The sequence below is a fragment of the Trachymyrmex septentrionalis genome, unplaced genomic scaffold (assembly GCF_001594115.1).
Source record: "Trachymyrmex septentrionalis isolate Tsep2-gDNA-1 unplaced genomic scaffold, Tsep1.0 scaffold19, whole genome shotgun sequence".
Lineage (NCBI taxonomy): Eukaryota > Metazoa > Arthropoda > Insecta > Hymenoptera > Formicidae > Trachymyrmex > Trachymyrmex septentrionalis.
In genome coordinates this window covers 2888443-2902894 of record NW_017305071.1, presented here as the reverse complement: position 1 = coordinate 2902894, position 14452 = coordinate 2888443, and the positions used below count along the sequence as shown (strand labels likewise).

At 32.4% G+C, this 14452-nt stretch overlaps 3 protein-coding genes across 7 annotated transcripts in view; 2 read left to right on the top strand and 1 right to left on the bottom strand.

Moving 5' to 3' along the window:
- LOC108746967 (protein king tubby) overlaps positions 1–1986 on the top strand; it is a 3389-nt gene extending 1403 nt beyond the window's left edge. Inside the window, exons 4-8 of the mRNA XM_018484132.1 lie at positions 76–251; positions 357–524; positions 588–933; positions 1259–1411; positions 1525–1986. Of these exons, the coding sequence (XP_018339634.1) occupies positions 76–251; positions 357–524; positions 588–933; positions 1259–1411; positions 1525–1658 (977 nt within the window). The 3' untranslated portion in view covers positions 1659–1986. The remainder of the gene's footprint in view (positions 1–75; positions 252–356; positions 525–587; positions 934–1258; positions 1412–1524) is intronic.
- A 3754-nt stretch (positions 1987–5740) lies between these two features.
- LOC108747023 lies at positions 5741–11699 on the bottom strand. 2 transcript variants are annotated; one of them, XM_018484234.1, is made up of 7 exons: positions 11208–11699; positions 9744–9832; positions 9479–9627; positions 6742–8557; positions 6440–6646; positions 6291–6349; positions 5741–6106 (listed from the first exon to the last, which is right to left on the bottom strand). In XM_018484234.1, the coding sequence occupies exons 1-7, from the start codon at positions 11336–11338 to the stop codon at positions 5915–5917; spliced, it is 2643 nt and encodes an 880-aa protein (XP_018339736.1). In that variant the 5' UTR covers positions 11339–11699; the 3' UTR covers positions 5741–5914. The 2 variants fall into 2 exon arrangements, with proteins under 2 accessions (XP_018339736.1, XP_018339737.1); XM_018484235.1 differs by lacking the exon at positions 11208–11699 and adding an exon at positions 11061–11132.
- A 1024-nt stretch (positions 11700–12723) lies between these two features.
- The window catches only part of LOC108746993 (nucleosome assembly protein 1-like 1-A), a 4288-nt gene continuing 2559 nt past the window's right edge, over positions 12724–14452 (top strand). For 2 of the 4 annotated variants that reach the window (XM_018484185.1, XM_018484184.1), the window contains exon 1: positions 13491–13572. In XM_018484185.1, the coding sequence (XP_018339687.1) occupies positions 13498–13572 (75 nt within the window). In that variant the 5' untranslated portion in view covers positions 13491–13497. Of the gene's footprint in view, positions 12884–13490; positions 13573–14314 lie in introns of those variants that run through there. The other 2 variants (XM_018484187.1, XM_018484188.1) reach the window with 2 other exon arrangements.

Genomic DNA, 14452 nt, shown 5'->3' with positions numbered 1-14452 from the left:
TTATAATTATATATATAATTTTATTTGTTTAAAATTAATTACACTAATATTTAAATATTTATATTTTTTTTGTAGCAGTGGTCAACGATAGAAGCTTATACGAAGGTTCTCAAAGCACTGATTGTGCCGATGAGGAATCGTCACCTATAGATCTACATTCGCCTTCAGAATCTCTGCCATGTTCCTCACCGCTTCGAGTGGCTCCGTCGGAAGGAGCTAATACTCTTATTAGTAGAGATAACAATTCTTCCGTAAGTATCATATATATTATAATTATATATAATTTGTTATATAAATATTTTATTTGTGATTTACGAATATTAAACAATAATTACTGCCTTGGTATTATTTTATAGAGTCCAGAATTGGAAGGGAACGTAGAAGGCAATATTGAACAGTTTGTATTACAACCCGCAAATAAAAAAATGCATTACAAGTGTAGAATAACACGCGATCGAAAAGGCATGGACCGTGGACTTTATCCAACTTATTTCTTGCATCTAGAGCGTGATTACGGGAAAAAAGTATGTTTGTATTCGTTTAATTTCACAGTTCGTCTTCTACAAGTATGTCGATTGCATTTACAGATTTTCTTACTGGCTGGCCGAAAAAGGAAAAAAAGCGCAACGAGCAATTACTTGATTTCGACCGATCCTACAGATCTCTCGAGAGGAGGAGAATCTTATGTCGGTAAACTCCGATCGAATCTTCTGGGAACACAATTCACAATTTACGACAACGGATACTCGTTGATGAAGGACGATAAACGCGACGAGCGTTTCAATCCACGACAGGAATTAGCCGCGGTGGTGTATGATACAAACGTTTTAGGTTTTAAAGGCCCTCGTAAAATGACAGTCATTATACCGGGTATGACGCCCGATCAAAAACGAGTGGAGATATGCCCGCGAGTTGAATCAGAAACTTTGCTTGGTAATAATAATTGTAATATTAATATAATATATAAGTTGATAAAACGCTAAAATATATTTTACAATTATGTGCCAAAAGTGTTTATTTTGTTTATTTTGTAAATTAAAGTAATATATATTTCATACATATTAGAGTTTAAAATTATATGAATATTTAATTACTCAAAATTATTAATAAAAATTACATAATTATATAGTGCAGTTGAAACTGTAACAGCAACAGATAAAACTAAATTAGTACTTACATTAGAACTCTAATATGTATGAAATATATATTACTTTATTAATAATATTTATAACCAATTATATCTTGTTTATACTTCTAGAACGGTGGAAATTAAAACAAATGGATAATCTGATAGAGCTACATAACAAAACTCCCGTATGGAACGACGACACACAGTCTTATGTGCTTAACTTTCATGGGCGAGTAACTCAAGCATCTGTAAAGAATTTCCAAGTAGTCCATGACAGCGATGGTAAGACGAAGCTGAATATTTTTTTTGCCTTACATACAATGTATATGATGTAATGTCTATAGGATTTTTTTGTAATTTATTTTAAAGAATTTATTTTAATTAATTTTTTTTAGTGGACTACGTCGTAATGCAGTTTGGACGTGTCGCAGAGGACGTTTTTACAATGGATTACCGATTTCCTCTTTGTACAGTGCAGGCCTTCGCCATTGCTCTGAGTAGTTTCGACAGTAAATTGGCGTGTGAATAACAATGCGGCCGAATGCCATCGATCGAATTGTCAGTTAAGTATATACTTGTCCACGAGTTACTGTATCTAAATCGTTAACTTTCTAATGGACAATCAGTAGATTACCAAATATCTGAAAATGATGTTGAATATGGCGTAACGAATCATACGTTTTATAAGATAAAACGTGAAGAAAGAATCGCTCTAAATGTGTGTTCACTTTTCATACTTCGTAACGAGTCTATTTCTATACTAAATGTGTATAATGCGGAACGACGACTTTAATATTATTCATGATATAAAGATGTTGAGTCTGCGATAAAAAATCTTGACAGCGTTATACTTAAAATACGGCACGTTGTATTTTGACTATTTTCATTATTTACAGTTGATTGACGAAATAGAATAATTATTGCTGTTTATAAAAATGAAATGGTGCGAATTCCTTGGCCAGTAATTCAGAAAAACTAATGCAGTACATTTGCACATGTTAAATATTTGATATATTTTTATGAATAATTCATATATAACGCAGAGCGTTCATAAATAATAAACCATAAGTACGATCTGATTTTGCAGTGCCTTGGTATAATATTTACACTGTTATAAAAAAAATAATATTTACATTTGCTCTCTATTATTTTCATTGAAAGAAATGATCTCATTGTTAAAAAGATCACTAAAGCAAAAATTTAAAATGTACGTTCAAATATTTTTTTAATTTATGTGCACATTAATTATCAAAAACGAACATCAAAAAGACTCGCAGGTCGTTTTACATGTATTTCACATATATTTAAAGAAAGATTATATATATTTCTTAATTTATATATTTAATAATAATCTGTGTTAACAGATTCCGTCATAGTAGGATATTGTAGTAGAATATAAGTGACTATGTAAATCATACAATCATTTATTTTATCATCATATGGAGATGTGCAATTTTCACTATTACTAAAAAATTGAATATATGCAGCACACACTATTAATCAGAAATATATCGAGCACATCTTCTATCAAATTTTTTCCAGTGATAAATTCGGAATATGAGAAACTTGGATCTTTTGCATTAATATCGAAAATCATTGAATATTAATCTATAATTATTTTAATATTTTAATTGTTTCACATAACTTTACATTATACGTCAGTATAATCATGCATTACTAAATTACAAACACATCTTTAAAACACATCTTTAAAAAACTATTCAAGATGTAAGTTTAATTTAATGTATATGTGTTCACATATTTATGTTCACATATTTATATTTGTGTGTATTATTTGAGTTAAGCGGAGACGTATAAGAAAACGACCAAAGCATTTTGCTAAAAGTTTCCCAGTGTTTTGTAAACAAATCGATTATTTAAATATTTGGCAAGCATCAGATGATTAGGTAGTATCTGATACATAGTTATTGCCTAATCATCCGAGTACTAATTATTAGAGTAGCTCTTAATGTAGTAACATTTAACGATTAATAGAACATATTTATTGCAATATTGTAAAAATAGGTACCTGTATTATGTCGCTATAATTGTCGTGTTTATATCCGTCATTATTGCATTCTTTTGTTATTTACATCACGAAATATTTTCACATTCCAATTTCTCACAATAATATTTTAAGTATACGCAGTTTTCATCCTATGTACTAATTCATGTGTAACGAAATGCACATTTATTATCACTATTAGATGTATATTGTCTGTATTTTTATGTTTGCATCACTATTACAGAAATGTTCTTATTTACATTTTTCCTATGTGACTAATCAGAAATATTTGTTGGACAGCAAAAAGCATTTTGCACATTCGATTATATATAAATATATATATATATGTTTATTTGTCGCTGTAATCGAGGAGTATATATCTAGTCTTTTATAGTACCGATGACAATTTTGGTACATTGTGTGTAGCGTAATAAATTATTCATTCTTCTTTTATAAAAAAAGCATCAGAAAACCATACTAAAGTGTGTATTTTTACTAAAGCGATGCATTAGTTTATCATACGAAATTAAAAAGAAAGTAATAATTTTGATCCTATATTTAATTCCAATATATAGCTATAAAAATTACGTGTTTACAAAATCTAAGACTGTTTGAAGTACACAATGCAAGTAAACCACGGCGATTGATAGAGGAAGTTTTTAAAATTTTTTTACCTACAATTTAGAATCTCAGTACCAATTGTATAAATTGTACAATCGTCCAAAAATTTTCGCTTTAAGTACGTTGCTGTAATTGAGGGTTAAATATTGTTTATTAAATGCTGAAAAATATTTTTAAATGCGAAATATATATAAAACAAAAGGTTAAAATTACAGTTTTACAAAAAGGAGTGTATCGCGTTTGGTTCTAATAGAATAGAAACGAATGAAGATACATAATAACATGTATATTATATTATTTATTACAAGATTTATAAAAAAAGGTAATAACATTAAATATTTTCAGCATTATTTGGGCAGTAAAAATTGATAGATGAATGAGCGCATTTTCTTAGTTTTTGTATTTTCATGTATAAAAAAACCGCTGTTTGTATCTCGATTAATACAATAAAGGCACTTAAGGTCTAGCACTTATCGATATAAATAAAGATCATGATACGACGATCATACTTATTCGTTTTATTATTTACAATAGGCATACATTATTTCACTCCTGGCTCGTGATTAAAATTAATTTGCTATTCTGTTATAGAAAATAAATATCAATAACGTAGAATTTAATTAAATATTTCTGCAATTATAGAAATATATAACTCATTCGATAGAATATTATTTGCGTAATTCTCCTATAGAGAATAAATATTAATAATCTAGAATTTTTTTCTGCAATTTAATTACAGAAGGAATATAACTCATTCGAAAAAATCTTACAATATCTCTTTTTTAATAAACAAATATTATTTATATCAATATATAAATAACATGTTTAATATGTTTCGCGCTATGATATGCTGTAATTGACAATTTTTTAGAATGTTCAAGTTAAATTAGAAGTTTGCGAGTTTTCTTAGTAAACGAAGCAAAGCGTATGACCTAACTGCATTCATTGTGCAGAATGTGGAATCTACAAGAAATTGAAGTGCAGCTCCATATTTTCGATTTTAGTACTATCAATGTGTATCAAAAAAACTTTCTATACAAAATGTATATATATCTATACGCGATACGACAATATATAAAATCACAGAATATTTTGTTTTTATTTTCTTTTTTAATCTAAAAAATGCGTCGAATTGATGTTTAATATATTTCAGTATTTTAATATTTAAACAGGTACCGAGCACCTGATATGAATGTACGTACAGATCGAACAATTTTTGTTATACATATATATCATTGTATCAATCTTTTATAATTTTTTTTGTATTATATGTAAGCACGATGATATGTCTCAAATGATTTGACAAAACGAGCAATTTTATCGAAAAGACAGCAGAGATACAACAGGACGGAGATGAGAGGAGATGAAAACTAAATTTTGCTCGCAAAAATGTGAATTACACTTGCAGTCTTTTCTTTTCATATGCATTCTTTTCTATAATTTGTCGACTGATCTGTCATTTATTATTTAATAGAAAATATTTGAACAATTTTTCTATAACGCTATATATATTATTCTTATGTACAAAGATTTTAGATTTATTTTCATTGTTTGTATAGACTATTATGTAAAAAATAGCTCCTTTCTTTTCGGCTTTTCATATAAAACACCGAATGAAAATTTAAATTTTTACATTATATAGAAATTACAAACAACACCAATACAATCTACATCTTGAAATCTTGGTTTTGGCAACGATAAAATTTACGACTTAAACGAAATCTTATCCGCGAGCTAGATCGCGTTTTTTTAATATATTATTTAGTAATCAATCAATAGAGACAAACTCCTAAAATATTTTACAAGTTTGTATAAGTATAAATATTTTCAATCCTTATCAAAGCAAGACAATTATGCTTCAAATTGTAAAAAAAATGCATATCCTATATATATATAAATAGGAGTAATAACGTGAGACGATATTATTACCAATTTTACAAATTAAATACAAACAAATAACACGCAAATATTAATAATAATCCCCTTGTATCATCCAACTTGGAAGCTCAATAATACTGAATTTTTATCAGCTTCGAGAAACTTTATCGTTACTATCTATTAGAACTGAAAATTCCCGTTAATCGCCATATTAGTGATTAAACTAAATATTTATATTGTAAGTCCCTGTTTTTCCTTGCTTGCTTTCATCATTCGGAATTTCACGTGCATCCTTTTCTCAAATCGGCTTGAGTGGTTTTCGCGTTCGGTCGAACAAATCTGAGAGCCGGTATACGCGAGGCGGGTCTAGGAATTCCGCTTATCACAGCAGCTGGCTTGCTTCCGGTGCTCCAATTGGTCGGCTGTCTCAACCGAGTCTTATTCTCAGTTTTAGGCACTACTTGATTCGGACCCTACAAGTCAATAGAATTATATAATTCTTTCATATATTCGATATGTAATAATTTGTTCCTAATTCTTCTAATAGTAAGTAGCAAACTTGAAGAAGTAATGAATAAGTTTGATTAGCTTATTGTTAAATATTTAAATTTTGATTTCGTAATATCACAGTAAGTGTTTACACAAAGTAATACATACTTCTGTCTTTTCAACTACAATTTCATCCTTGGTCTTTGCTATGTTACCTTCGGCATTTCCTTAAAGATGCACACATATATTTTTTATTTACTTAATTTATTTCAAGTTAAATTATTCATTTTAATTTAATTAGAAAAATATCTAATTACCATCATTTAATGCGTGACTAGACCCAGTAGGACTGATTATCGGAGAGCTGCTTTTCATACTTAAATCATTATTTAGTAAATGTTCATCAATCTCGTTGTGTTGAACACCGTTTTTCAAAATTGGGGAAGGCAAATCCTTTTTCTCTGCGACCCACATGTTCTCTAGAACTTGTCTGTTCAATTTGGGCGATAAATCTTGCTTTAAACCTGAAAGTGCAAATTTAGAATTAGCGATTTTTCAACGATATCTTTCAAATGTTCATATGAAATTAATTTTATAGATAGTAATTTACAACACTTACTCTCTTCCTGCATTCGCACTAATTGATGTAATTGCTCGATATTCATTGTTTGTTTGCTGCACGAATTATGATTACTGCTGTCAGAGCATGTACTAAGTCTGTCATCCAGGTCGGGAGCGCTGTGAACGCTGTGAGTGCTCTCTATGCTCTCTGTCGAGCCAGCAATCACACCCTCCATCGGAAACTGATTATTCGTATTCACGTTGGCCTCGAGCAGCCGTTGCTCAGAACCGCTCTTCATCTTGCCATACGGATGTAACTTACTCGGCAGCTGCGACTTCTTTGCGACGTTTTGCTTAATATTGGGTTGCGAGCCCTTGATGTATCCTATACTGGATATGCTTGTACGAACAATAGGTACACCGCTGACATTCTTTAGCGAACTCGATACAAGATTGGGATTGGATTTTTGCAGGAACTGTGGCAATTTTGACAACGCCCTCGGCACGTTCCTTTTCTGCTGTATTTTTGGAAGATGGGGTTTACAAAACGTGCTATCCATGCTTGGATGTGTCTCGACGTTCTCATTAGCGATATTATTAGTTCTTTCGATGGGGTTATTTTTCTTTGTAAAAGTGTAAAATTTACGTTGGTCCATTGGCAATTCCTTTTGAGCGGTTACAGCCGTTTCATTCTGGCTTGTATACTGACTGGTCATCCTGGTAAACGCCGATTTTTTGTACGTATGGTATTTGTTCGTCGAAGAACCGTCAGTCTCATTTTCATTATAGGCTATATGAACATTTTCCTTGGTGTCTTTCAAATTAGGATGATCGCTAGGAATATGATTGTACGTGGAATCCAGCTTGTGTTCGCCACTTCGTTGAATCTCTGCCAGCAACTCTCGTCTTAATGACGTGGGAGCTTTTAACGTGGGATGCACAACTGGTTGCGGCTGGTTCAAATGTTTCGTAGCGAATTTCGATGTTGCGTTCGGCATACTTGGATTCATTGGCGTGGATTGGTTATAGATAGGTACATTAAAAGACATATCTAAAGCGCTTTCCTTTGCAAGTGTCTCACGCGTGAAAAGCGCTACAGATTCGATTTTATCTGGCAGAATATCACATGTTACATTCAAATCTGCTTTATTTACGCGCGTTGTAGGTATGTACGTATCGCTAACAATCGATACTGGCGAATTTGATCTCTTAGCGCCTTTTGCTGAAGATAGATATGTAGTATCTAGTAATTCAATGCCATTACTTGCTTCATTTTGTAATTGCACGAAATTAGTATTAGCATTAGGCTCGGCTACAAAAGTGGAAGACAAAGCGGCCTCTTGTTTGTCGAGACTCGATCTTGCTGATGTTCCACTATGAGCTGCCGCATTATATGTCTCGTTCAAGACTTTATCGAGTTGAAGAAATTCTTTGCAGGTGTTGCTTAAAGTATTTGTGCAATAAATTTTGTCCGGTGTAATTGTTTTGTCAGAGTTTTGCATCACATATGTTTCATTATTAATATCATCAGAGTTTGAGCTTTTTTCCATGTCGCTGTTTTGAGCCATGTTTTTATTTATTACTGGTGGTATATTGTTTTTAATAAATATGGATTCGTTTGCGATAACAGATGCACTCAAAATAGAAGGCTGTGATATGTTCATCAACATATCACTGAACTCGGGTTCCCCTAAATTTATAAATGAATCTATTCCTTTGGATTGTGACATATTTAAGAAAGCTTCCATGCTTTCCTGCCCTGATGTCACTGAGATTTCGTCGGATAAGATATTTAAAGCCGTTTTGGTAGACGGCTTCAAGATCGGTGGCACAGATTCTTTATCTCTAATTATTGCAGGTAAATATTTTTCCACCTACATAATGATACAAAATAAAATTTCATTCATATTTAATATAATAATGTATTATAGATTTTAATTAATATATAATTAATTAGTATTGTTCAACAGAAAAATATTCAAAATTAATTTTACAAAATATATAGACAATAAAATTTCCAGACTGCAGTGCTAAAAAAAACACAAATATCTCCAATAACAAAATGTTATGTTATTTTCTATAGTCTCCTATGATACCAATACACTCCACATATCTTTGATACAAAGCTTCCAATATTTTTTTAAGTCCATATTTAGAATGCTATTTAGAGTACTCGTCATATTTTTTTAATTGTTATCGATGTCTTGAAAATGTTTATCTTTCATGTTTTTGATCTTTAAGAACAGTACGAAATCCGAAAGAGCTAGTTCCGGCAAATAAGATGCGTGATTAATCTCAACCTCTTTCTTGACCAAGAAAATTACATGACAATATTGTTACGCTGAAAAGAATCATCGTTTTTGTCAACATTTGGATTGATTTCATATTATTCCAACAGTTCAACATTTGGATTGATTTCATATTATTCCAACAGCATACAAAAATATTATGAAAGATAAATATTTTCAAGCTATCGAAGATATTCAGTGAAATGAGATAAATGTTTTGAATAGCATTTCAACAGATTTAAAAAAAATTAAGATTTTATATCAAAGACATGTGTATATTGATGGACTACTTTAAGAGATAAAATATAACAATTTGTTATCTGAAATGTCTGTTTTTTATTATTGCAATCCGGGAACTTTATTATCAGATCATATAAGCTATTTATTTCAAATATAAGGAAAATCCTTTTATATGTATAACAATCATACTTTAATATTATATATCTACATAGAATATATATAAGACGGTTATATATATAGAATATATAAGACGGTTGAACAACCTACATTTTCTATGTATGTAATATCTATATCTTGCAGCTTCTGTACATCCGTTGTAGAAGGCGGTAGTCCCTCGAAAATCGATTCAAAGCTCATTCGAGCTGATCGTTTCTTAGGTCTCGTGAATGTTCTCGTGTCGATGCATTTTTTGTTATCTAAATATACATATTAAATTTAATAACAATAGCAAGTAATGCTTAGATTATGAGATTGTAAATAAAGCTGAGAATATTTAGCGGATAAATTAATGCAATATTATCATGTTTTGTACTTCGAACATCCAATTCCGGTTCTGTCTTCAGCCAGGCATATATATCCTGAATTGTAGATCCAGTTGAGCAATGCAGAGGCATGTATAACCTAAGAAAAAATAATCTTAAATTAACAATTAAATCAAAATTAATTTAATCAAGTTAATTCATTAACATTGAAATAAAACAAAAAAAATTAATATTTTATTATATTAGAAAATAAAAATATATTAATTTATTTTCTCAAAATTCATTAAGCAAAAGGTGCACAGAGCAAGACACAAGTGCAGTTAGACGCAAATTGAGTCTATTCTTATTTAAAATATATATAATATAATCATAATCACAGTTTGTTGTACATTTTCTAGATACAAATAAATCTAATTTGCACCTTACTAATTACACTTGACTCATTTGTCCTTTTCCTTAACAAATATAAAAATCAGAATTGTGTGTAAAATTTATGAGTAAAACATGATCGAAACACTACCATATCTCCTGATATTGTACACATCTACATAATATAATGTAAATTATGTACTCTATTGGAGAAAATTCAGCCATCTGTACTACATTGAATTAGTACATATTAAAGGCTGTTTTATATAAAGTATCTAAATGTAGGAGCATAATATAAATAACTTTACAATGAAATAATACATGTATTATTCTGTAAAATAACATGACATGTCAATATTAGGTATTTAATTTGTTAAGTAGTCATATGCTTTTACATTTAACTTTACTAATTTTATGTATAAGTAGCTTTTAGTATATACTAATCTAGTATAATACAAGTACCTGAATTCGTCATATGTTTTATATATAATTTACATAAATAATGTATGAATCATCAAAGCTTATGTTTTTTATCGTTACACTGGACTACTTAAAGCTTTTTATCTCGTTTATATATTTTTATTTACCAATATTGGAATCAGATTATATTAACAATCATAAAACCTAATTACTTCTTTTCTATATTATATCATAAAATTTCTAATAATTTACATACTATGTCTATTTACACTACTATGTCTATATGAAAAAAATTTGTGTAAATTTAGTATAAACAATACATAAATAGTCCATGTAAAATGTAATCTTAAAATATATAACCCTGATAAAAGTTTTATCTTCTACATTTCCAAGTTATTTTAGAAACTTATAGGCCACAATAAATCAACTAGACTAATATACAGATAATTCTTAAATACATATAATTAAAATTGACTCAAGAGCAATATATATTAAACCATATAAAGAAAAATGTAGAAATCTACCAATTAAATGAAACTTCATCTACAAACAACACATGCTCCCAATTCAAAACGTACTGTTATTTATTATGCTCATTATTCTTATTGTTTTTATTCATATTCCGAGTAGAAAAATGGAGTAGGGAATTAAAGACAAATATGGTGAGCATATTCCAAGGAGGTGCAGGCCGATTAAAGGGTCATCGACGGGCGAGCGACACCCACCAAACGTCGTCGTCGTCATCGAACTGCAGGTCCGACAGGTTGATGTAGTCGACTTCATCGATGAGGTAGCCATCGTGTGTGTGTTCCACTCGCGTGACAATCCCGTTCGGATCCGTGATGCCCGCTGACATATTTTTCGGCCGAGTGTTATCGCGTCGCACGAATACGTACACACATATTTCACCGTTCCCGGGTAGTCGCTTCCCCGAAAATGCGCGCGTGTGAAAATAGCTCAACGGGGGAGCGCAAGAGAGAAGGAAAGAGATGGAGGGAAAGGGGGGAAAGTGAATTTAACTCGCGACGAGTAGGAACGACCGTGACGATGGTGACGATTCTTGTTGCGCACCGGAAGGGAAAAAAATGATATAATCACGGTCACCTGAGTCTCGGATCTCGTCGCAAAACATAACCACAGCGAATGCGAATTGACACGAATAATACGTACGAATGCTACGCTGCGCCGAGACTGCGTTATTTTCGTGCCAACGTCACGGCGCACCCGGCGCGAGATTGATATAGACGTCACACCGGACGGCGAATTTAAATTTCGGAATATTTAGGCTGCATTTTCATGCGTCAGCATGAAAAAGCAGCCTTGGTTGCGTTTTCATCAAGCGGCTGCATCTCGCGACCAATGACGACATTAGAAATAGCTTTACATATCTTTTGCCTATATATGGTGCATTCGGGAAAACGCTATTAGCACTACTTCTGTCATGCTTTCTTCATTGTTTTTAGATGTAAAACAAGGATAGAATGTCCCAAATAGCTCTAATAGCGTCTCCCCGAACGCATTAATAATCTTTAACAAAAACAAAACAAAACAAAAAATTTCTTAATATTTTTTATTCTTTCGTATTTCTCAATTTAAGTCCGATGTTTTTAATAAGTCTATTCGTGTTGCTTGCACTTTTGGTATTCAGAATCTTTACTTCCTTCTCTTTTCAACGCAGAAAAAATTTTTGAAAATTTCAAGCAACGCGGATAAATTTAATGCTTTAAATACTGTCAATTTGTTAACGCTACATTTTGATATTTTTAATTCTTAATCTCTGTAACATTTTATTCGTTTTTTTCCTTCAAGCTTTGTAGCTGAATCTTTATGTGTTTCATCTTTCCTTCTTTTCTCGTAAAAACAATTTTGAATCTTTTATCCAAATAAGTTAAATAAACTTAATAATTCTATTCGTGTTAATAAAATAACACAAATATCTGTATTATAATTATAATACAGATTAATAGATCAACAATTGAAATTTAATTGAAGTTGCTCTAATTTAATACGCTTATTTCAGTTATTGAGCGCAACGAAACACATCAGGCCTGTTCTTTTTAACTGAACTTTTGCCACCGGTTCATCTTTTTTCCTTTTCTCTTTAGAAGGAAAGAAGAAGAAGAAAGATGCACTGGTACAAAAGTTCAGTCAAAAAGAACAGGCCTATCGATTCCCGTGTTTCGAGTTTCGAGTACTTGAACAGAGAGAATCGAGAGATCGCGATTGATCGCGATTCTCAACCGCCGTTCATCCCTCTTCGTATCGCGCATATACCCGCGACCCAACCGTCGTTAAAGAGGCAGCAGCGACCGGTCCGTTGCAGTCCGTTGTTCGTTTTCTGGTTTCGTCAGGTTTGGTTTTCACCTATCTCACACGCGGATCCCGACTTCGTGATACGAAGGTAGGACCCGTTAATCGGGAATACGGAATCTGGCCGCGACGCCGCGGAGGCAGAAATTATTTGCATCACGTCGCGACGTACCTCGCCGTGACGTTGTTCCTCGCGCGCGCACTTTGTCCCCCACGTTTCGTCCTTCTTCACATCCATCTTCCGTCGTACGTCGTACGTCGTACGACCTCGTTGTCCTCGTGCCACGTGCACGTTCCCACCGAGCCATTCCCGGCCGAATTCTCCTGTGGAACTGAGCGTCGCGAGGCGCGAATCTTGGGGCCCTTAGTTGCCTTTAGTCTCGTCCTCTCAATGTCATTCAACGTGTCGTCTCGCCGACGCTCTCGCCACGCGCATCCAATCTCGTACTCTCGTCAGTCCTGATCTTGCAACCGAAACTCTGGAATAATCTTCCATTCGACTCTCAAGTTCGCGCACAGACCGATTCACTTGGTCGAGGGGTTCATAAAAATTCGAGCGTATAAAGCCAGCGGCAATGCACGTTTTCTTACTTGCAGTGAATTGCTGGAAATTATGTATTCTGGACAATTCTAGTAATTTACTGTAATGCAAGAAGATGTGCCGCTCGCTCAATTTTTGACACGAAATCAACGTGACTTGAGGCTATGGCTATCCGAATGTTCCTTTTATCCCGTCACGTGCGTCTTGTGCGATCCCATGAATCTGGCACGTTATTTTACGTATCACGTCACATTGTACATTTTTGTGTCTGAGAAATTTAATCGATTTCCTAAGTTTATTACCTAGAACACTATCTTGTAGCCAAGTTGTTGAAACATTTTTTTTTTTACCAAGTGTTTTTGTTATTAAGGGATATGAAATAATTTGTATTTATTAGAAATCTAAATCAAGATCTTATTGAGTTGTCCCATGCGATAGTGAAAGAATTTATGTTACATCAGGCCTGTTTTTTTAGTTGAACTTTTGAACTAGTTCATCTTTTTCTTCTTTCTTCCTCTGGAAGAAAAAAGGAAGGAAGATGAACTGTGCAAAAGTTTAGCTAAAAAGAACAGGCTTCTAGAGATTTTTCCTGGTACTCATTGTAATAATCGAGCTACTTACACGCTTTTTTACCTACTTATTCCTGAATTATGTTGCAAAAACAAGTTATTAAAGATCTGCTCAAAATTAGTCGCTTGCCTTTTTATTTATACCTAGCAATGTATATTAGCATAAATGTTAGCACTGCTTTAGTGATCGAGTCACGTGAAGTTACCATGTACTGTATAGTAGTGTACAGAAATATATATAATGTTCTCAGTCTACGTAAAATTCAAGCAGATTGAAGACAGTTTGATGTTACCAAGTTTATGGCTTTAAAAATCAAGTTTACAGCTGTGAACGCTAAGAAACTTTTAGATTAGAATAATAGATAATTGGCCAAAGGAAGTGAATTGATATAGCGACACATTTGAATTGTAGTAATATGACAACCGATCCGGAACGCGCCGCCAATGCTAGCGGTACAGAATCCGTTGAAGACGAAGACGATAACCATCGCAAAATTTTACGTAGACCTGATGTGTTAGCTGCTCTTCGAGATGGTATTACTGCAGCAGG

Bases quoted from the DNA above. Each gene is read 5' to 3' on its own strand.
- LOC108747023 (XM_018484234.1), bottom strand. From the start codon at position 11,338: ATGTCAGCGGGCATCACGGATCCGAACGGGATTGTCACGCGAGTGGAA. The intron at 6,647-6,741 runs GTAAGTGTTGTA...TTGCACTTTCAG, and splicing joins AGTGCGAATGCAGGAAGAGA to GTTTAAAGCAAGATTTATCG. The intron at 6,107-6,290 runs GTATGTATTACT...ATTGACTTGTAG, and splicing joins TTGTAGTTGAAAAGACAGAA to GGTCCGAATCAAGTAGTGCC.